This window comes from Ammospiza nelsoni, chromosome 6, assembly GCF_027579445.1.
Source record: "Ammospiza nelsoni isolate bAmmNel1 chromosome 6, bAmmNel1.pri, whole genome shotgun sequence".
NCBI classification, from domain to species: domain Eukaryota; kingdom Metazoa; phylum Chordata; class Aves; order Passeriformes; family Passerellidae; genus Ammospiza; species Ammospiza nelsoni.
In genome coordinates this window covers 29,452,209-29,476,673 of record NC_080638.1, presented here as the reverse complement: position 1 = coordinate 29,476,673, position 24,465 = coordinate 29,452,209, and the positions used below count along the sequence as shown (strand labels likewise).

The following is a 24,465-nucleotide window of genomic DNA, read 5'->3' as shown; positions in this document are numbered from 1 at the left end:
AACTCTCACTCACTGAGTTGTGTCATGCACTACATAAACTGCAAAAGTAGGCTATAGCTATAAACCTAAAACTATACTATACTATTACTAAATGATCTATTGTACCCTGGAACTGCTGGCAAGACAATAGTTTGATTCTACTTACTGACCAGCCCATGACTAACCAAAAAAAAAAACCCTAGGTCTTTGTCTCTCCTGAGTTATGTAGGTGTCTTCTGAATACAGGAACTTCTGAATACAATTTTTTGCTATAATAAGCCACTCTGAAAGCCCAGGTGCAGTCCAAGCAAATATTCACACCCCTGGTGCCAATCCCATTGACTGCTGGACTGCAACTTTTGGAGAAAAGATCCTCTTCTGTGTTTGTTACAGTGGCTGTTTTACAAGAAGTACTTCTATGCAGTTAACATAATACAACTAAGGTTTAGCCCTAATTTGATGTTGTATAATTGTTATATGGCTTGCACATGCCATATAACAATTACAAAAATATATCAAAATATATTAACAATTTCACAGCCTCCTCTATAAAAATCAACTATTTGCATATTAATCAAGCATAAGCACTTTCTAGCTGCTAAGAAGAGCTCTAAGGAATGAACATAATGCCCAAGCCCTAGGTGGAGTGAAACTATGAAACATATAGATTAGATTTCTTTCAAATTTATTTTATATGTCCTACAGCTGTCATCTCTGTGCTTTTTAATAGATCTTAAATTTCCACATCTTTTCCCCACACAACCATCTGATGTTTAACTGAGGACAAAGAAGTCAGCATTAGGTAGCTTCCTAGGTTCAGCATTAAGTTTTACAACAGTCTTCTCCAAAACCTACAGTATTTCTACTGTCCATGTTACAAATAAATTATACTCTCTTTCTCCCAAATTCTCAAAAGCTACCTTTAAATGGAGGTCCAAGGTGTTCCATAGGTTTTACACTTTCAGATCAGAGAAGGGGAAAATCCCACTTTTGGCTACTGACTCTATTCTGGATATGCACAGATGGAGTGAAACTGTGGTATAACTGATAAGAAAAGTTAATCACTAGATAGAAATTGGTTGGAAAATAGATTTAAATGGCAGAGCAATATAACTCGCCTTATTTGGTTGCCACCGGCAATGCAACAAAAGTAGCACTCCTGAGATGCAGAGGAGATGTTTATAGCAGGAAAACAACACAGAGACAGACATGCTGAGGTCTCTTTATCTGATAACTTTGTGGTAATTGCCTTTCATGCCCTGTGGCATGTGGAATGCACTAATTTGGCATTCAGCGAATATAGCAAAGAGTAATGCAAACAAAAAAGAGTCAAACTCTACCCTGCTTTACCTTGCAAAATTACCAAGGCACAGCAGTACTGGCATCATCACAAAGTCTAAGGTAGGCAATTTTACAAGCCAACATCATCCTCTTCCTAGAGTCCAGTCTCATTTTCAGCAATGTACGTGACTGATTTCATCAGCTCTTTCTAAGCAGTGAGATCTAGTTCTATTTTCTGGCTGAGATTTTGCCCTTGGTTTGAACCCCAACTGATTGGTTATAGGAATTTCTTCCTCTTTTCCAACTGTCCACTGATGTCTCCTATACTGAAGGTAGGGAATTTTGAAAAACCTTGATTCTGTTTCTACCAGAATCAACAGGAATTTTGCCTCTGATTTTAAAGGGTTTTGAACTTGCCTCTGTTGCCCTTTCCTCTCTCTTCACCAACAACTGCATAGAAGCAAAGTCATCAGTATTGCTGAGCGTAGCTCAGTTCCCAGGTACCTTCTTCTGTCAAACAGGTTTTTTTTAATATTCTAATTTACATTTGGGGGTTTTCTCCTGTACTTTTTATACTGACAGTGTCTCACCTCTTAAAAACCACATACAGCTGTGAGTATATGGGTTCCCTCTTTCTCATAATAGCTGACCCCAGAGACACCAAGCCTTTATTACAAACTGCAAGGAAGAATGCACAACACTATGCTCTACCTGACACAGCTGCAGCTCCTCCACATCTGCTTTACAGTCACTCATTCAGCATCCAGACTCATCACTTCACATAGTTTAATTGTGGAAGAGTAGCAAGGACAAGAAGAATGAAAGAATAATAGACAAAGGTACACATAAAGTCAGACAGAAATACACAAATGTGTATTTTTTATTATTTGTTGTTCATAATCTGGTCACAGCCTCATCACCAGCCCCACCAAGAAAAATCTTATCTTATACTTACTGTTTCACACACACAGTGGTCTCTTTCACAAAGATTAGGCAGCAGATACCAGTGAGACTTTGCACTAGTAAGTCACTGAGGAAAAGTTAGTAATACATTGATTCTTTACATCCTCATTAATTTTCTAATAGAAGCCAGGATTCAACCCTACAGAAGATAAATTCAGTTCCCCTAGCATTCAATACAACTTGTTCACATTTTTGTAAGGGATGAGTTGTATGCAGAGGGTTTGGTGGTTATGGTTACAGCAAATCAAGTAAGATGCAACAGATGCAATGAGAAATGGTTGGAAAGCAGCAAAGATAAAGTGCAAGGTCTAAATGCCAGGTTTGCATGTATGCCAGCTGCTCTGCAGCTCAGGAGAGGCAGGCAAACAAATACTTACCAGGTTTAATTTCCAGCAGCTTCAGCCTGGAATCCTCAGGGGGATGCAAACGCCTCTTTTTGCGCCAGCAACGTGCTGGGTATGTGTACAGCTGACCTGGGGCCAGGCCTGAAGATTAAAGGCATAAAATTAATCACATTTCAGTTTGTAAACCACAAGGACCATCTCTAGCATCTTTGTTCTTGCCCTTCCAGCATCTCCTTGTTGGAGGGTTCAACCTGCAAATCATGAGGCAGAGCTACACACTCAAGGCATCCAGTGCTCCTGAGGCTCTTCAGCACCTCTTGGGATCAGGCCTACAGAGAATCTAGGTCTCACTTAGACACTTCACTCAGCTCACTGAAACCAGAGCTGCACATAAATAATTTGTGATTTCTTCAGGGTAAATAGAATTTCAGACTCTCCTGGGTCACAAGGGCGATGCCTCCTCCACAGGCAGAGAAAGCCCCTTGAGAGAGAAGAGATGAAGTTCTGACATGCAAATCTTGAGGCCCTGATGCACAGAGCAGGTCAGGAAATTTGTGTCTTCCAAACGGGAGCAAACTAACACCCAAGAGGTCTGACTCTGTATTTTTGTTTACATTCTGGACTTCTGTTTGAATACTAATTCTTCATTTTGACTCTTACTTCCTCATGCCAATATTCTGAATGAGGGAGGAGATACACCAATAATGTTTATATCACTGCATATTCCCTTAAATTACATTTGGCATCACTGGCTTTTGAGCTGCCCTGGCTCTCCTGACAGACACCCTTCAGCCAATATTCAAGCTGTACTTTTCTCTCCTGCATTCAGGACACAGCAGGGCTTTCTGAATGCATCACTGCTAGGGGCACAGAAGCACACTGACAAGTGCTTCTAAGTATCCTCAACTGCCCCAGATAGTCATGATACACAGAAATACCCAGCAAGAAAAGTTGGAGGAATTTCATTCTCTCCTCTGCTTTTCCTGCCCTCTCTGTCCACCAGTTCTGGTTTGGCTCCTCTGCCCTTCTGCTGTTGCTGTGACTTCAATTCCAGACTCATTGTCCTCAAAAATCAGGCAAGACCACATAAGAGAGAGAATAGGAGTGGTGTTGCTATATCTGAAATTGTACTGACAGTGAACAGCTGGACAGCATCAAGGGGGTGCCAGTAAAGCAGAACAGCTCAAGGGCAGGAGGATGGCCCAAGAGTTCTCTCCTCTCTTCTGAAGCAGCCAGGAGAGAATACCAGCTTGGGAACAAAAGCAACTCACCAGACCAAATGAGAATAAAAAAAACCTCAACTATCCTCTTACTTGGGGGTTGGGAGGAAGAGACAATAACACAATTCACCTTGAAGGAATGTGCTCATTGAATTCTGCAGGTGAGACCTAATTTCCTGGTTTTAAATATTTCAGCTGTTGGGAATGTCAGTTCAGACCCCAGCACTTTCCACTGACTTCCAAGGCCTTGGAGCATCTATGGCATACTGCCTGAGTATGGCCAAATGACGAGTACCTGCAGAGATTCTGGCTGTTTCAGGGCACAGAATGCTATTTGACTTGGACTTTTGATGCCCTTCTTACACTGATGCCCACAAAGCTGGGCATTGTGCACAGCCCAAGAAGAACACATTTCAGAACAGGTTGCCCAGGACTGGTTTGGAAATAAAAATGGGAATAACTAGCACTTATACAGTGTTTGGGCACCCTTCTTCATGCCACTTTGCAAACATGAACCACTGCATTGCTATAATGACAAGGTGGATTGTGCCTGGCTCTGATGTGAGTAATTAAAGTGGTGGAGGCAAGAAGCCCCACCCTTTCTCAGCAGGTTCTGTGCAAGAACTTGAAGACAACACTGAAATGGCAATTACCAGATCAAAGCAATAGGACAGAAAATCAGCCCTCCATTGCACTGGCCTCCACAGAGGAGCCATTTGAAGGAATAATTACCACAGCTTTTGTCCCAGACACAGAGGAGCAAAGATCTACTAGTCTGGGGGGAATATCTACTAGTTTGAGCAATCCTATAAAAAAGAGCCGTTCTGGATTCAGCCAGGACAGCAAAAGCCAACTACACATGCTGAAAGCCCAACTAGAAACTTGAAAGGAGAACTGAGAGAGCCTCTTCCTTAGAGAGAGGCAGGCAGATCAATTAGAAAGAGATGATCCAACATCCACCTCTGCAACCCTTCAGGTAAGCTCTCTGTTGCTACTCGAAGCATGCCTGTTCATTAATATACTGCCATCCACTGAACTTAAAACACATACCAGACTTTCACTTCATTCAACCCACCAATGCTACCTTCATTTCTCTGCCCTGTTCCTCATCTGTCTCTGTGCTGGCTCACATGAATTGGAGATGGTACACAAAGGAGAGACAACAAGGAAAGGGTCAGTTCTGAATGCTCTGAATGTAGCTCCTTCACAGGCAACCCTGCAGTGAAGATGGAAATAATGCATATCACCATCTTCAGCCCTCTGTGGGTTGTCTCTCTCTCTGGTACCTTATAGGGCAACCAGAGAAGGTTCCAACCATTTGCTTACAGAGGAAATAGCAGAACCTGCAGTGAGTTATGTTGTTTATCTCATTAGTGTAGGAGAGTCATAACTCAAAGCTTGTGTGAAAGGCCAGGGGAGGAGGGGAAAAGGAGGGAGTTATGTGCAGTATTGTGTGAAATTAACCCTGAACTGTTTATCATGAGATGCAGATTTCTGACTCCTTTAACAAAGAGAACAGCAAGAACTCAGGTTAATATGCTGAGTTCCCGAGCCTTCTCTGTTTTTCAAGTCTGTGTAAGTGAAAAGAGGTCTTGGAGCTTTGCCATTTGTCTTTATCTAGCTTTTCAGGTTAGGGATAGTAAATGGTAGTGAGCACAGCACATAAGACAGATACTGGGAGGGCAGGCAGAGAATTTTCAGAGTCCTTTATTATGGGCACAAGCACATTGTGTACAGGCCAAAACCAGGCATGTAGAAGGATCCCTTGACTCACCATAATACTACAAGAAATAGATTACAGAATGACACTCAGGGGAGCACTAAATGGGCTAATAAAAATCAAGAACGAGAAAAGCAAATATGGGGGAGGAGGGCTGGTTCATTTCACACTGATTATTCTAATTCAAAACACAGTCATCAGATTTGGTGGCCCATGCAGATGCGGGAGGCTTCTTCCACTTGATACTCTCTGTGAAGAATGTTCCACCATTATTCTCTGGTGCAGACCTGCAGGAGAAAGGTCATCTATCCCCTTCTGCAGGGGCAGCTGCCAAACAGTTCACTATCAGAAGTGAGAAAGGAAAGATTTTCGGAATGAATTTGCTCAAAGTAGTCCACAAAGCTTGTGGCTGAGAAAGGCAAAGAATTTAGACATCTTAGTTTCTGGTGTGATGCTGTAACACAGTTATGATGATTCCTTCTGCACGTGTACAAATGCCAATGAGACCCACACAGGATGTTCTGTGTCTGTCTTTGTGGAAGATGCTGTTGACAAGACATTACTCATGAACACAGCGGATGTATACCTGTGTGTGTGTGTGTGTGTGTGTGTGTATATATATATATCTTCTGACTGTGTTCAGAAGGATGGGAAGGGGAAGGGAAGTTTATGCAAAGCATAACCAATTATAATTAGAGAATTTTCAGCTGAAACAAAACACTTGACTGTGGTTATGAAGCAATCCTACCAAAGAAGGGTCAGCCCAGAAGTTTAGAAAACTCCCATCTTGTGAACCATGTTCAGCCATCCTGAATTACCCCAGCAGTTTTTGTAGTTGAGATATTCTTTGGATATTATTAACACTGTAAAAAGACCTGTTGTCTCCTGCACCAGAAGTGGCTGCATTTCATTATATAAACAGTTTTCTGGTAGTACTGCAAGACAACTGAAATCTACTTTTCATATTTTAGTAATAGGAGGAACACAAAGCTCCTTCCTCTAGGGTATCCTAGAAAGGGGAGAAGGAAAGTTTCAGCTAAGACTCAGCTAGGCACTTTTGAGAAGCTGCAATTGTTTTCTTAGCCCCAGGACCATAAAGGGATATCCTATGTGTTCCTCTCACTTCATCTCCTGTAAACCAGACAGTGGAGGAGATTAGAGCAGGCTTTACTTTCCCATAATTTCAGATCTAGAATTTGAGGGGGTGGAGGGTGAAGGTGGGAGGGTGTAAATATTGTTTAGAGAACTGGCACATATTTATGCACATGTGTGCATGTCATACTTCCAGTGCCCATGTACCCCAGGTCTCTTCCTGCCTGGATTCTCTGGGCTGCACTAAATAAGGGGGGAAAAAAGAAGTTTGAAATACAGTTTGGTGCTGTTAAAAATCCTTTCCCTGAGCTAATTATTGGTCAGATACTGAGCTACAACATAGCCAAATTCCCCTTGGGGCTCAGAAGGACTTCTGTCTGAGCAACATCTCAGTCTTTGGTGGCTGGTGACTGTCCTTTGCCTTTCAAAAAGGGATTTCAGATGGATTTAGTCTAACAAAGGAACAACTGACCAAAGTCTACAAAAATAACAGTGCTCTTTTCCCTTGAGCTTCCCTGAGCTGTGGAATAGGCATTAGCCAAAGCTCCTTAAGGAAATGTACCAACTTCTTTCTGTACCCAAGGGAACCACAGCTCCAGAACTGATATCCAAGTTAACCTATCCAAAGCAGAACCAGGATTTATAGGTATATTTCTAACCATTAGAACAACATTCATTCAATTAATGGACTCTCCTATATTTTACTTCAGTTTTATATCCCTCCTAATATAGTTCCTTATTTTCAGCATTCATCTGAAAAACTCCCACCTCCATCTTGGAGGTAATTCCAGTCCTTCTTAGAGCAGAGTATTGAGTCTTCTGCTACAGACTGGGATTGATAGCATGAAAAGAGCTACAATGATGCAGCCTTAGAAACTACCATGTCAGGCACCTCTTTGCATAGAGAGAGAGTAATTAGCATGAGCTCTCTGCAGTTACCAAAGGAAATCCCCTGCAGGCACAGAGGTTTAGGCAGTTTCTCTTCTGTGTGGCCTGTAGCAGGTTTGAGCTCCTATTAATTAAACCCCAAGAGGGCTCAGTGGCCAGCCCTCCGTCCATGCACGTGCATACAGAGACACAGCACTACCAACCTGGCCCCCTGTGCCTCTTCTCCATCCAGATGTAGCAGTTGTTCTGAGCCACCCCAGTCTGCGAATCCAGGAAGGGCAGGCGGACGCTGCGCTCAGCACAGAGCCGAGAGTTGTAGCTGCGACAGTGCTCAATTGCTTCTTTGTAGAACTGGTCCCCGAGGCTGCCAAGAGAGACAGGGCACAGTGAGAACGATTGCGCTGCCCCCTCCAACAAGAGTAGGAAAAGGGGACGTGAGGTTGCTTTGAAAATGGACAAACAAAAGAACTTTGCCTGGACAGATGCAAATGTTGGTGACATGAGACATTGATGAAGCCGATCGTGCAGAAAGTGATGTCAAATTCATCAAAAGATCAGGCTGTCAAGAACCAGACACAGATCTTTTCAGTAGCAGCGTGGCTACTGAATGAGCAAATGATGCAATCACACTGCCCCATGACCTGGGGTCAGGCCCATGTACACCACAGTGAACTCATTTGATTGTTTCTCTTTCCCTGTAGTTTGTCCAGCCAATTCAGCAAACCAGTCATTTCAAACCCACGTTACAGCAACTGCTGCAGTAAGTTTTAGGCAACCAGAAAGCCAGCCAAGTTTAGAAGAACTTCGCTCCAGCATTTCTGGTGCCAAAGAGCCCATAAGAGCAAAGAACATTGGTTCTCTTATTGTGTGCTTCTGAGGCATGAAAACACACCCCTGAATAACTAGAGCCATATCTGCAGACTAGATGTTTTGTCATAAGCCTTCCAGAGTTTTCCACAGTGAAGCCTGAGGTGCCAGGAGCAGCAGGCTACAGCAGCAACCAGTCAGATCCAGCATGGCAAATGCTGCTTTTCTCTGGAGCCCAGTGGGAATAACAGTTCTAAAGACAATGTCACTTACTTCATAAATAACTGTTTATTCAAAAATTCTGTAGAATCTTCATCCTCCCTTGAGATAGGTTTAAAAACTCTGCCTGCTGGAGATTACCAAAATCCTCCCTCCAAATTTTTCTAAACAGGGAAAAGCATCAAAGTAAAGCTACCCTGAGGACACAAAGCAGCTGTCATGCTGGAGCATTGCAAAGTAGGTGGGCCACACTGCTGAACCTCATTCTTGATCTATTGTCAAGGTGAAATTCACTCGTGACACGAATAGCTAGGAAAGCTACCTGTTAGGGGTAAGTTCATTAGAAAACAGGAGCAGAGTGATAGATGGCATAACTTGCTCTGACTCTGATATTCATTAGTGTGCAAAAAGAGTATAGCACATACAGCAAGTGAGCCAAAGGGATGCATGCACAGAGATAAAAGGAGCTCCCTTTGCTGTTCTATTAGTTTTTTCCCCACTATCCTCTTCCGTAGGCACAACTGGCTTTTTAAAATTTTGCACACCTCTGAACGTCAAATCAGTGCAAATTGCTCTGTTTTGCCATCTGTATCTTTTTGTGACTCACATCTTTTAAGTGACTCCTCAGTTGTATCTTATGATTTACATTGAAGTCAGGCACTTCTCATCTTGGCCATACTGGACCAATATCCTATCACTGACAGGGGCCATAAGCAGAGGCTTAGGGAAGAACAAAAATACAGCAAATACCAAGGGAGGCACCTCAAGTTCTCCCTTCTCAATTCTGATGATCAGAACTCAATTTACCCAAGTCTCAGGTTATCAAATGATGGGGAGGTCAGAACATCCTTTTCCTACAGAGACTTCCTAAGGGGTTTTTAGAGGTTTTGTGCAGCAGTGATCATCTGTGTGAACATTGTGCCTCACAAACCTGTCCTCCCCCTGCTGACCACCAGCTCCTGGGCAGCTGCCAGCACAGGGATATGTGGAGGGCAGCTGAAGGAGAGAGCTCTCTGGGCTGTGCAAGTGAGTGGAGGGTACAGCAGGGGCAGAGCTTGTACAGCAGGATCCCTCCGGACACTGAATCCCTTGCAATGACCTCAAATGCCCTTTTCCATAAAAAGGCAGGGGGGAAGGGAACGGGAGCAGGGGAGAAAGAAAAGATAAGCTGCTCTACTATACAAAGAATGTGACTAGGAAGAAATGAAATCTTATTAAAAGCTGTAATTAAAGTTGTACACTTGTGTAATCAAAGTCAGTAACAAGGAGACCCCAGTTGATCAAAGATTAACAGCTCTTTCCACAAACACTTGAGCTTCCTCAGAGCTATGTCAGATTCCTTTTATATTAAACCAGAGATGCTCTCTAACTCTAAGGAGTTTACTGGAAATAAATAGGCATAGCTATGTGACAAAAAACTGCCACCACTGCATAAGTCTTCCTTATGCCAAAAATCACTTCAGTCATTAGCATATGTACACCACAAAGCATCCATATTGACAAAAACAATACATCTCAGAATTAGGGTATGGGATATATAGGATCTGACTGGAGATTGCTTCAGTTTCCATCTTGCTCTAAGACTGAAAATAACCATAAGTCTTCAAATGTAAAATATTTGGCTTTAAATCATACTATCAAGTAAATTTCAGATTTTTCTAAGCAGGATAAAAGGGCATTTGAGATCCTAATGGCAGAGAAGCAACCAAGCTAATGGGTCAAATTCACTCATGACAAAATCTTGCAGCCTAGCTGTTTCATTACATTTTCTTTAAAGATTTTTAAATATGCGGGGGTTTTGCCTTAAATAAAAATAACAATTTAGAAGTATTCAGTCATCTCCATATTTTAAGAAAGCTTGCCTTGGCTCCACTACTGCAAGCATGATCAAAAAGTGCAGTTCTCTAAGTATTCACTGGAAAGCTATTCAAATACTGAGACCTTGAGGAATTACCCTGGCCTTAATTATAAATGGAATTATTTTTTTAAGTGACAAATAATCAAATATAGGAAAGTAAAGAAATGGTATTTCCTCATGACAGTCATATGTCAGTGGGAAACAGCTCCCCTGAAATTACTTTTGGGTGCCTATTTGTTTTGTTTTACCATTAGTTAGGTTTTTTTTTTAAAGAACTTCAAACTTCGAGATATTTTTTCCTTTTTTGTGTGCTACATATCTAAACACAGCATGTTTTATCTTATGCAGGAAAAAACAAAAAGTGTACTAAAATCAGGGCAAAAAAGGGGAAGAACGGTCCCATTGTGTTCCTCATTGCAGAGTCAGGGAGGTGGGACAAATCCCAGCCCCTTCCCAGGAGGTTTGCAATAGAGCTGGAGAACAGACAAGGGTGGGAATAAGACTGGAAAGCACAAGAGCTCCAATGAAACTCAAACAGATCTGTTGAGTTTGAGCAAGTGAGATGCAAGAAGAAGAAAAAAAAAATTAATATTATAAAATGTATAATATGTCAGAAAAAAAGATTAATTATCTGTTACATGCTTCATAGTTTTCCCAAACTGTGTTGCTATGGAAGACTTCCACTTCAACTCCTGAAAAAGTATCTGTAAAAACTATGGGGAATTTCCTCATTATTTTTATGAAAAGTATGTATGAGTCAGTGCTGTGCAGTGACTGACTGCAAGGGTCAATTCTTCCCTTTGGACAGGGGAGTTAAAGGTCACACAGACTTGTCTAGATTGATATTAATGACACAAAATCATCAGCATATGTGCAGATTTTAAAGATGCTGGGAAAAAGCAAGGAGCAGACATGAACAACTGCTGGACAAGGAAGGCAAATCATACTGAAGGCAGCACAACTGGAAATACAGAATACAGTTGTCAGCATGCTGTGAAAAACACACAGCCCTTCAGTAGAGAGCCCCAGGTGAAACCCCAGATGTTTGGGACAGGCATGCCAGTGACACTGTTGGCACACACACAGGCTTTGCACTTACATACCATGAACACTAAAAAAACCCAGTTCTGGCTAACTGATAAAAGCTCCTGCACTTGGAAAAGAACAACCTATGCTATTGCATACTCCTGAAAAGCTGCATAGGAGGGGTGAATGTTAGTGAGGTTAGGGGCTCTTTATTGGTGAAAAAAGTGGGACTGAAACTAAAGAGCAGGCTGGGAGCAGTGGAAGCTCAGTGTGAACGGGGAGGTGAGCACTCTGAAAGCATCAGCGGTCCTGTGGGTGCTGGGACTGCCATGAGAGCCTGGTACAATTCTGTGCAGCCTTGCAGGTGGTCGCTGCCATGACAGCAAGCACCAGCACAGAAGATCAGAGTTTGTGACATCCTTGAGGTCACTTTTCTTTTAAGTGTTAAGAAACTGAGGTTTTCTATCATGGAATCAGGTCAGCTAATAACAAAGCCAGGGAAGAACAATTCTTCCCTTCCCTCAGTCTTTGCCTGCTAGCACTAACTAGACCATAAGGTTTCTGAGCAGACTCCAACTTACCACTTCTCTGTACAGTACCTAGTGCCATGACTCTGCCGTCTAGGCATGCCTTCAATAAGAGGAAAAAAAAAAAAAAAGAAACCCAAGAACTTGACTGTCTTATAAGCCCATAAATTTGCAACAAGGACCAGGAGCCTGACTTCACTCCAGATGTTCAAGATGTTTCTGTGCTGACAGGAGTCCTGATGGGCCCTGAAAGCAGCAGAGCAGCTCCCCACCACTACTTTGCAGCCCATCCTGCAAAGTCACATATTTTTGAGTGTACTTACACCTTTTAAAACAGCTACAAAATAGGCAGAATCCAGAGCGCCCCTCCTGCAGTGCCTAACACAATTCAGGTTAGTACCCAGAGAAGGTGAGCACTCGCTGAACACCTATAACTAGCCATGCTCAACAATGATTACAGGTCCACATCACCCTGGGAAAACTTGCATAACAAAGAACAGTCCTCCTCAAGTGCAGTTCCTAAATTTCTACCAGACACCTCTGAGTATGAATCCAGATTGTCTCCAATTCTTGAAGCCAGGCCTCATTCTAGTCATTTCCCTCTAAAACTATGCTCACTGCATGACTAGGCAAGTAAAAACCTGATAGCAGAGGAAGAAATGACTAGTCATGCAACATAAAGCAACAGACTTTTTCTTCTACAGTTTGCAGTGGTCCTCAGCCACGATCAAAAATGTGGGCCTTGCTTTCCTTAAGACCATGGACTTTTTGTTTACTATACATTTAGTCTCTAGTCTTACATTTTAGATCATTTGATACTGTGAGGTACAGCGAGGACAACCATAAAAGGCCTTTTAAATCACAACTTGTTTTTCAGCAGCACTGCCATCCAGTTTCAAACTGGGCGAGATCTGAGAAGTGGTATGAGAGAAGTGGTGCAATGCAGCTTCAGAAGATACTTTTTATTCTCCTTTTGGAGACACTCATGAATGAGTCTGGAAATAAAACACCAGTGAGGTCTTAGGCCTTCTCACAGTTGAACAGAGACTAAGAAATCATGCAGGCACCACCTGAGTTATCAGTTGCCTGCAACACTGGACACCATCTTGGACAACTACGTGTCTTGGCAAGTGTTGAGAGAGCTGCACTGAGCTGGCTATACTATTCCTTTCCAGCAGGTCCCACGAGGCCCCTGACAGGCAGCTGCTCCTTCTCTCTATGACCTGTGACACAAAGAATGCCACAGGGCTCAATTCTTCAGCCACTTCTATTTAATATCTGTGCAAAACCTTCAGGGAATATGATGAAGTATCCATGCAGCAATGCCAGCCATGACATTGATGACATGCAGTTTATGTATCTTTTTCCCCCTCATGCCGACAGCACTCTCCCAAACCTCACAGTGTTGAAAGCAAGGGCAGCATAGCTGGCAGAGGTGAAGTCAGAGGAGATCAGAATGAGGCTGATTGGAAGTGGGAAGCATTACAAACTATGCACTAACATTGTTAATGTGGACAATCTTACAGACACAATCACCAAAAGGGCCTTTCTCTCCCTCTCCAGTCAGCATAATTCTCTTCTCAAGCTGAAGCCTGGTCATGCTCATGTGTGTTTCTCCCATCTGGACTGGCCTACTCTGACTCTCTACCTCAGGCTAGATAAGCAACAAAGACAGAGCTAGTTGCAAAACTGTGGTACCTCCCCTGCCACAAAGCAAGTCAAAGAAGCCCACAGTCCCCTGCCCAACATTGTGTCTTTTCCTGACAGACTATGAAGCACCACTGATTTTCATTAAGAGCACAGTGGACTAAATTCAAGCTGCTTGAACATCTGCTTCTCCTTTCTATACTCAGATGCAGCTGGAAACCTGTGCTTAGCAGAGTCCAGCATCACCAGGCTCCTGCAGCATCTTCAGACAGCAGACCTTCAGCTCCAGAGCATCTTCCCAGAAGAGATAAAGCATTCTGTTTTGCTCATCCCCACATTATGTTGCAAGATGCTAACATAACATTCATCAAAAGATCCAAGCAAAAGAAAATATGACATATTCAAGAGTGTTAGACACTATTGAGCATTAAACAACAAAGGGCTGGCTAGGCCCCTCCTTTGGCTGCACTCTCTGGAATTTCTAGTTTATAGGCAGTGCTTAATTGCTAGAAGCATGCACCCTTTGCAACTGCATCAAGGTAGAATGTAAAGATTCAAGAGAAATAGAGAATAGCTTTCCTGGTGTTAGGTGAAGCATAACAGACTGCTCAAAATCCTACCACAAAATCTGATGGCAAGCCAGAAAGTGCAGGAATGTGCAGATTCAGTTTTCTCATAGTGGTCCATTGCATCTGTCCCTGCACAACATTTTCTAATGATGTAAGGGGTGTGAACGTGAGCAAAGGCAAAACAGGATTTCCAGATGTGCTACAGAATGACTCAAAATTTCTGGGCTCTCGGTTTTTTAACATAAACTTGGCAGCTTTCTAAACACATATCTGCACTCTCCAAGAGCCAGAGTCACTGAGACAGCTATTTCATTTCTATACATAATTTCACCTGATAGACAACATGAAGACTGTATAACTCTCCCCAGTCTGGGAAGCCATGTCAGAGAAACAATAGTTAGCAAGATTCTTTTGGTAGTAGGTAGACTACACAAATCAGACCACTAAACAGTATGCAAAGCAGACAGTGTTGCTGGAGCAGCAATGATCCAAGAGTAAACAAAAGACTTTCCAGGAGAGTTAACGCCTTTCATTGGAAGAACTCATGCAGACCGGCCAAAATAGACAAGCTTCTAGCACTTGTTCACTGCTCTGTGGCAGGTGCAGAGACTGTATGTGGTTCAAGGGATTAGGAGCCATCAGAGAGCTGATGACAAGATCCTGAGTCAGCACTGGCACAGAGCAGACATTACAGCAATCAAGAAGATGCCCTGAGCTACAAGTCTAGGTTGAATCCAAATCAGTGTAAAAGCAATGTGAGGTTTTTTAGCACCCTCCTCCAAGCACTCAGCATTAGCAGTCTATGTAGAAGAGCAAAGAAATCCCCCTTTTGCAGGTACTTACTGGAAGACCTCCCCTGATGGGTTGGAAATCCCTGCTGGCCACTTGTGGCCAGAATCAACAGGGTACTCACTGCTTGAATCACGGTGTGATGCTGATTGGTAACAGAGAGCGCAGCCTCATAGAGTGAGCTACATTCACTGCTCTTGAAACAGGCTTAGGCTGTAATTTAATCCACTGTGAAACTACAGGTATCATCTCATGCAAAAAGTCTGTCTTTGAAGAAAAATGACAAAAGGTAGGCTTAAATTACAATTTGAGGAAAATTGATCTGATTAGCCCCATCCTCACATGTATTGTAAAAGCATGAGAGCTCTGCTGGCATTTCCATTTAAAGAAAAGAAACAGCAGCACAAGTTAATACTGCCAAGAAGAGTGTGGTACATGACGGTATCTTGCTGACAAAAATCTGGCTTTCAGGGTAAAGAGCTGCAGCCCTCTTTGTGCAGGAATAAGGATTAGAACAAGAGGTGCTCCTTTTCCTGCAGCTGTGCATGGCCCTGCTCAGGGCCTGCAGCCGCATTCCCAGTTCTTGAAGCCAAAAAAGCGGGATCATTCTGCCCATCTCACTCACCTGTTAACATGCAGAGTTGTTGGCTGGTTACAAGAGGTATCTGTGTATGGTGCAAGCTGATGTGTACTTATGAAATTAGGTATTTCAGAAGGTTAAGTTACCAGCCCCATTCAAATACACTGGACTGTGAACAATTATACTACATTGCATGTGGTAATTTGTCCACATCTTCTCTTTCTTTACTTTCATTTCCATGAAGAGGCATCAGCAACAATTTCCATGTCATACATCAGGCTACCTAAGTTGTTTCCAGAGACAGACATTGCATGCAATCTCTATTAGACTCAGCACAGTGACCAATTAGGTTAATCTCAGAGGCAGACTCCTTGGGGATATCTCAGAGCATCTATTCTTTCTCAGGCCAGAGTTTCTGTTTTAAAGAGATGCAGCATCATACAATTAAATGAACAACAGGTGTGAAAGGTAATAACCTAGACCTCTTTTGTGTCTGAAGACAGCACTCAGAATTCAGCTTGGTCCTAACCTCTCCTAAAAGGTCAAAAATTCTCTCCAATTACTAAAGGAATGAACTAGCAAAAACTTCAGCAACAGCGTTAGATTCGACATGACAACATCTAAGGGATTTCTTTATATATATTTTTAGAAAAGCAACTTGAGCTGCTGGGGCCTGGGGTCACCAGAATTCTGTTTGGCTTAGTACAACGATGGTCTTACAGGCGAGATGTAGTCAAAGACAAAGTCTACCCACTCAGCTCCCATGGTTCTGATTTCCCACAGTGATCCTATCTTTTGCATTCCTGGTAAAAACCATAATCTATCACCTAAGCTGGCACCAGGAAAACAGCAAACCAGACTTCTACAAATTACTCTGCCGTGACTTCCTTTGTAGCTTTAATAGTTGCCCTGCAGAACACCGGTAACACCCTAAACTTACCTCAATAATAAATCGTGTGCATTACTTCAGGCACTGTCTGTACTAAAAAGATGCTCAGATCATGAACAGAAATCCTCTCCTAGCTCTAGCTGTGCCAGCTAAAAATATCACCCATTCCCTCCTACCCTGCTGCTTTTCACTGCTTGTCTCCCAGAGCTTACTGCTCCCACACCTCCTGCCAGTGGCAATGTTTGTGTGAGCGCTCCCTGACTCAGTTCAAGCAAGGCCATTCGATCTGTTCGAGCAAACCCGGCTGACATTGCCTGGAAGAGCTGAGGGCAAGCTCACAAAACCCCTCTGCCTCCAGAGGTATCTCCTGCAGTACAACCAGCTTGGGTTAGTCTTCAAGTGGCACACCTGTTTGCTTGCAGTGGGAAAAGGTCTGGCCACACCATCAGTGGTGGGAGCTAGGTCACTCAGCAGCAGTACAGCCCTTTTGAGAGACACAGCAAATGGAAGTTGCATCATTGGCCCAAATGACATCAGTTAAACTGACAAGAGCATTCTTTTTCATGTGTCTCTAAGTATCTCATCTTTCATGAAGCTACATATCTCCACCACAGCTCAACAGGCAGTGAGATGCCAGAAAAGACTGGGGGGTATTGCCCCATGCATTAAGCCACGTCAGAGTCACAGTTGTCCAAGCTCTACAGCATGGTCCTGGTCTGATTGACCTCTGTCAGGCCTCTTGGAAATTCTCAGGCTGGGATTTCCCCTGCACCTTGTGCAGTTATTTAGTAGACAAATATACAGTGCCATTCAATCCAGGTGGCAGAATTTAAAAGAGACTAAAATAAACATGCAAGTAGAAGAGTAGTACAAATGTTCCTAAATGGCATGCAAGCTTCCCCACTACACTGAACTGTTATTACATTAATATTTTAGGTACTTTCTGTCCTTTGACTAGAAAGAGTTAGTAAACTCACATTTTTCTGCTGGCTTGTCTCTTTTGTAGGAGCCTTGTATCTCCTGCTGCAAAGGAAATGCCACTCCAGAAAACAATCCTTTTTGCACAGGTGAAAATGATCACACAAGCAGCAAAGCAGAGATTTATATAGATCTAACTTAAAATCACATAATTATTAGAGTTTACTTCGCCTCTGTGGTCAGCCTTGGGAAAAAATCATCTAGAGTCAATACTTTGAAGTTACTAAACTTGAATGGGTAGCACGTTCAGGTCCTTGGTCATGATCTATGTGTGACAAACTGAATACACATGTAAGAAAACACTAATATCTACTACGTACCTAGTCAATAATTATCAAAAGAGGAAATTACGTTTTCTGTTCTCTATAAAATCATCTCATGCCTAGATAACTAAAGTTGTGTTTCTTTGAATTATTATTTCTCCTAAATACACAGGAACGATCATTCTGGTACTTGTATAAATCTGCTGGCCTTGGCAGACGTACAGCAGGGATATACTTGACTCATGCTACATAGGGGAATTCCCAAGATGACTGTGAATTAGATTTCCTTTTCTCACCTCCTTCCCCCAGCTCTACGCACAAATGGAAGTAGGGCAGATTATGGTCATTCCTCTGCTAAAGTTTCATTATTACTCCTCAAAAAGTAACAATAAAAATTGTAAGAGGTGAAACATGCATCCAATACATCATCTCACAGCTCCCCCAGCATAAAGAATGCTCTGTATTGAGAGCACACTGGAACTAACTCAAAGGTCTAGGCACAGGATCTTCTGCACCTGGAGCATATCCCATGGGAGCAGAGCAAACCACCATTGCAAATACTAATATATAATTCTGAGGAGTGATGTTTCAAACACCTGTGCCCTGGTTTCTGTAGATATTTATGCAGCACCCAAGAGGAACTCTCTAATAAAGTCAAGAAAAAATGCTTGCCACAACCAGCTTTCAGAAACTCAAATATCTGATGGTCTTTCCCATACACATGGACTTTCCTTGCACCTCTTTTTCTTCTGCCTTGCTTCCTGTTCTCAACACCACCTTAACTCAAGTATCAGATTGAGGTGGGTATTTCTTTAGAACAGTTAAATTAAATAGAAAAGCTTTGTAATTCACTTAACAGTTAGCAAAGCCTGCAATACTGTTTTGCTGCAATTATCACTGCAAAACAACGATCCTTTCATCTGCTCAAATAACTTACTCTTTTGGCAAGTCTGAAAGACTCCAGTTGTTTAATGCATATCCCCATCGTGCTAGGGCAGACTTCAGAGTCACTTTTGGCCCTGTGTATTGACTGAGGTCTTCAAACACTTGTGATGAAACCCTGCCTGACCATCAGGTCCCAGTTCAGCACAGCACATTATTCAGAGTGCAAGTCCCCTTCAAGTCAAAGTTAGGCAGACACTTGAATGTCTTGCTGAACAGAGATGGCAGCTGAACAGAGAGCACATGCTCCAGTGCACTTTTAGAATGAGGTCTTAGAAGCAGATACACATGGGCAAGGCTGTTCAGGTCAGTTTATCATGTTTTCCCAGCTGGAACTAGCCAAAGCTAACACATTGGTTCCATTTTCTTTCTGTATGTAATACACTGCAGTAGTTAAAGCTGCAGGTCACAAAAGTGTAATCTAGGGATCATGAGACAGTCATTAATCAATCAACCAGTGGAAATAGGAGCTGGGTAGATATCATTATCTCTACATTACAGATGAGACACAGAGTTTGCATAACAAAGCCATAGAGAAGGAGAAGTCACGTTTCTTATTTCCCAGTTTTGCTCCATCTTTTCCTCTGAAATTTGTTTTCTCACTCTACAAGACTTCCTTCCCCAACAGCCATCCAGTAATTTTATTGGTTCAGAGACAAAGCTGACACCAGATCATGCTGAAAGCTAGTTAAAGCTCTTCTATACAAAAATCTGTTAAAGAAATACAAAAGTAACCTTTCTTTTTCTCTTTTTATTTTTTCAGATATCCTGTAAAAGCTACCTGAACGCTGCAGTGACAATAACAATGACAAGCAAAAGCAATGACTAAGAGAGAGTTTGGACATGGAACTAAACTGCATACAGCCTCCACTTGTCTGCACCCCAATTAGCAAAGAATGGAGACAAGCATCACAGTGGTCTACAAACAGGACAAGAAAAAGATTGACAAGTAACTGAAGGAAAAGAACTGCAGGAGTCAACTGTCAGAGCAGAGAGGTTACAGAAAAAGAGAGAGAGAGAGGTTTGCCCATTGCCCTGGAGTAACGGCTAGCCTTTAACACATGGCCTCTGCTCCTGTCAGTATTTCTTCTTGGACAGGTTATCTCAGGAATTTATGCTTTCCAATAATTACCTTTCAGAGGGCTCTCACTTATCTTGCAAGAGGAATCCAACAGTAACCTGACCTGCATTGCTCATGCAATCACCATCCACCCCCTCTAACCTTACATCCCATCTCTCAAAGCTAAAGGAAGCAGCCCTTCCCAGACTTCCAGCACTGCACCAGCAGCAGCTGATAAAATTGCTTGGCAAAGTTGATAAAAATAAGAGTTTCAATGCTTAATGTTACATAAACACAGGTGAGCTAGCAGGCAAAAGCAGTACAATATTACAAGCAGGTTAAAATACCTTGTGTGGTAACATTATATTATCCAAAACTCAAGATGAACAGTTGTCTTGCACCACCATAAGAAGCATTTTTACCCAAGGGTAAGTTTTATTTTTTTGCTGCAGCAGATCTCCGAGCCAATCAGCATTGGCTTTAATAAATTTTGGGACTCTCAGGGCCCTTTAATTAAGCTCTCTTCCAGTTACCCTTTCAAGCTACCTTTCCACTGCTATGTGAATTGTTTTTCTTCTTTAAACATCAGTACCAAAGGGAAGTTTTGCTTTTGGCATTCACTCCAGAGCCATTTCAGATGAACTTGTCTATCTTTGCTCAAGTATATATTATTATACTCAGTTTAATTATACTCCCATTCATGCTCTGATCAAGGCCCTCTCAGGTTGGCTTTTTGTGTATGGAACCCCATTACATCCAGTACAAGCTGATGGGAACCCATTTATTCCCATTACCACAGCTAGAACAAGAAGAATGATTCTTATTTTGTATTTTGGATTTAATGAGATATCCCTTCAGCCAGTCAGTAGTGATAAGGAAATACTCCATTATCAAGTTCAGAGAAAATATCAGGCCTGATAGAAGTAAAAAGTTGTGTAACATTCATCATGGAACCCTGTCATCAGTCCAAAACATATGGTCAGGGCACATAAACCATTAAATCTCTGTTGCAGAGGGGATTTCTCTCAATGGGCTTGCAGCCACTTAGGGCAGGAACCCAGAGGAATCTTTCATTCTTTTTCCTACACTGGCTATCCAATTAACTTCAGCCTGGAATAATGTCCATGCCTCACTCTGGCTACATTATTTTTAAGGAGTCACATATTGCATTCAGACCCATGAGAACTGTGGACAAATGCACACACTCTTCCAGGCATTCCCATACTCCCATAGGAACAGGATGGCACCACAAGAAAGAGTTTGATGTAGGGAGAGCATAAGAGGGAAGGGCGAGAGAAAGCTGCTGTTCCCTCATTAAACTTCAATAGGTGCCTAGGCCCAGCAATGCTGCACTACAGTTTGGATTTATGTTTCCCAATTAACAGAATTCACAGCATAAAGTTTTCTCTTTTTGTTTTGAAAGGGGAGGAAGAGGAGAAAAAAACACATTCCAACTATTTGGCACAGCAAACTTCCCCAGCTATCCTCTGGGAACAAAAAGGGAGGGGGAAAAATAAAGGCTTGTCACCACGCAATTTAAAATAACCCATCTTTGCTGGCTCCACTGTGTCTCAGGGGTAGATCTAAGTCTTAGCCCCCACCCATTAAGGCTGCAGGCCCAAAGCACTTGACATTCATCAGGAGAAGCAAAACAGCTCCAAGGCAGTGGAAGGGGGAAGGGAAGAGTGTCTCCACAGGCAGGAGTTGAGAAGGGAATTAAAAGAAAGGATCTGCAAAAAGGTCACATGTAAGGAGGGCATGGAAGTCTTCTTCCAAAGACTATCACACATAGAGGAATCCTCTTGGTGTAGTTGCTACTGAGCAAAAGCAGGCAGGTAAATATCCCCTGCCCTCTGTGGGGTGCTCTCCATTGTGGTTAGCTTGGGAACTGTTATTTGATAGGAGCACTGTTGGCCATATCACTTGAACAACAGGATGATGGTCTCCTTTCTCTCCCCAAAGAGAAACACAAGCCACATGCATGGAACGCAAAAAAATCTAATCATCTTTAGTGAGGGTTATGAAAGAAAAGCCCTTGAGATCCTCTTTGGAGATTTTGTGTAACATACACTCATCAGTTACACACTAAATTTTTCTCAGGATAAAAACTAGGAGACAGTACCACATGACTCAATGAAACACAGGACACTTTTTGCAGAAAAGGGAAAACAATCAAATGTATTACATAGCTCAGCTTGAGTTCCTTAGAGCATCACATCTGAGCTCTGAAGGAATCAGTAGCTTAATCAGAGCCTCTCTGCTCAACAAACAAGCAGGCTTGGCCAATATTTCAAAGAACTAGTGATTGTTCTTTACTGTGATGTAGTCAAAGAGAGAAGGACAAAGATGGAGAGATGGAAAGTAAGTCTTTTCTGCAGCAGTCAGGAAGAAAGCAGAATTGCAGAGCTGTACGAGCCAGTCCCGGTGTGACACTGGCAGTGCACTAAAACATCTGCTCACTGCTTACACCAACACACAACAATGATGGCACAGCATCAACCACAGCACAGCAGCAGGTACCACATCCTGCTGATCATGCTGCTCCCTCTAAGCCCATTCAAGAAGCAAACTTTTCAGGTTTGACTATCACTCATCTACAGCATTGCCAATACACAGATTGCATATATTTATAAATTAATCACTGCCACGTGGATTCCTGGGTATAAGGCTGCCATGAACGACTTTGATACTTTACTTAAGAGGAGCTTTAGGAACACACACACGGGTTTTCAATGCAATGAATGCCTGGTGTTCATTTGACATTTTATGTGTTAAGATACAACTCTTCCAGGTCATTCTTGTTGTGGGAGTAATGCAGAGCTGGGGGAATCTCATAACTTGATTTTCATGCAACTTCTTGCCAGAGAGAAGTTCAATTATAAGAAAACAATACGAATGATAAGTTCATGGCTCTCACCTTTCTCTCCTCCTTTGGTCTAGCAAGCCAGACGACTGAAGGAAATAGGGCAAGTCCAAGTGCAGAGCACACTAACCTAAAACAAACCTTCAGTATGAAGCCAGCTGATAAATGGTTGGCATCTGTGTCTTCAGCCAGTGGCATCTTAGATGAAATTATGCCTGTTCCTACTAAGTACCTCCTACTCCATTTTACCCTTCATAAATTTGCCCATCAGCTCAGGAGGTTTCTCAGTTTTGTCTGGTGCATGCAAAAGTGGAGAAACAGCTGGAAACTGCCGCAGCATCTGGAAAGCATCTGTGGCAAAAATTCCTAGAGGATTTTGAGGTGATAACTGGTATGGCTATAATTTACTAGAGGATGACATGGTTTTGAGATTGTTTTTAATATCCCAAATCTGACACTTTACAGAATCTTTATGCTGCATGCTTGTGCTTATATTTCTTTGATGTCGGTTTTCTGTTAATTCTGCCTACTTAAAGTAGATAATCTTGATAAAATATTGGAGAAGAATCCCAGAACACCTGGTTCTACAGAAAGAAGAGGACTAAGTTCCAGCAATATCTACTTTTTAGAGAGTTGTTAGTGCTCTAAAAATGGCAGTAAAAATATAGCTTGTCTCTGCAATTATCTGCTTCCTTCAGGATTGCATATTCTATAGTCACTTGAAGAACATGTTTATATAATGTCCTGAAGGACCAAATGGCTACTGCAGCAATATTGTTACACGTGATTGCAACTGTCAGTACATTTGAATAGAGGAACATTACAAAAAAATTTTAAAGGGTGGAAACAAAAAAATGCAACTTGCTTTTGTAAAGCATTTAATATTGTAACAACAGGTAAATTATGATAAATTACACCTTCAGTCTTGGTTTAAGGCCTGAACTTCAGAAACATAATTTCCCCATGCCATTGTACATTTGGTGGCCATTTAAGTTTGCATAGACTGAAAACTCCATTTTGATTTCTCCTAGATTTACACTCATTTTACTAAGGTAAAAAGCTGCACAAGATGGAAGAAGAATGAGGCCACAGCGTTGGTGTTGGTATTTGCCTATGTACTGGGGGATTTGTTCAAAGACTGTGAGGTTGAAAAGACAGGTATCAAATCAAATCAGTCCAGTGGGGAAACTTTTAATCATGGCTCCCACTGAACAAAACAGCAATACCATTGGGATTGACACATTTGAATAAGTAAGGAAAGATGGCAAGAAAAGACTGAAAAGGGAGCAGTAAATGGAACAGCACACAGCAGGGACTGTGTGTCTTTGAACAACAAAGGACTGGAAATTACAAACTGAAAAGTGGAGCCCCGTCTCTGCCAACCCTACAAAATAATATACAAGGCATTTACCACACAAAGGTCCACAAAAACAGGGTACAAATTCCCAGTATTCTAAAAACACTTAAGATCTATAGTAAAAAAAAAAAAATTACTAGATTCCTCAAGTCCTATAAGCTGCACAAGAAAAACAAAACTGTCATCACCAGTGCTCTAGGGCATGCAAAATTTCAAGGGATTTGGGAGGTAAATGTGCTTAGATCATGTCAGGAAGTGATCCACATCCCATGCTACAGATAAAAGCCAAGAAGAAGACAGTAGATGACAAAGTACTCTAGGACTGTGGACTCCTCCTATCCATCCTTCTTTTCATATCACAGTGCATAAAAGGGATGATCAGACTTCAAAAATTTGTATTGAGGCACATTCTAAATGATAAAGCTGAACCATCATGGTAGAAGGAAGTAGGAAAAGTCAGGTCAGATACAGCTCCAAATCTGGCCAGATTTGGAAGCTTTACAATGTAGTATTTGATTGGATCTTTACCAATAAGTTCCATCTTAAACTTGAGATTCAGGTACATCTGCTCTAACTGCAAAAGTAGGCAGGAAAGGGACTAAGT

The 24,465-nt window shown here is 42.1% G+C and overlaps 1 protein-coding gene across 4 annotated transcripts in view; it reads right to left on the bottom strand.

Annotated features, from left to right (window-relative positions):
* Window positions 1–24,465, bottom strand: part of DPF3 (double PHD fingers 3) — a 155,988-nt gene that overhangs the window by 81,186 nt on the left and 50,337 nt on the right. For all 4 annotated transcript variants that reach the window (XR_009418657.1, XR_009418658.1, XM_059474850.1 and 1 more), the window contains exons 2-3: window positions 7,691–7,851; window positions 2,601–2,708 (exon numbers count right to left, since the gene is read on the bottom strand). Coding sequence is in view for 2 of the 4 variants with exons in the window: in XM_059474850.1 (XP_059330833.1) it covers window positions 2,601–2,708; window positions 7,691–7,851 (269 nt within the window). In the remaining 2 variants the exon portion in view is untranslated. The remainder of the gene's footprint in view (window positions 1–2,600; window positions 2,709–7,690; window positions 7,852–24,465) is intronic.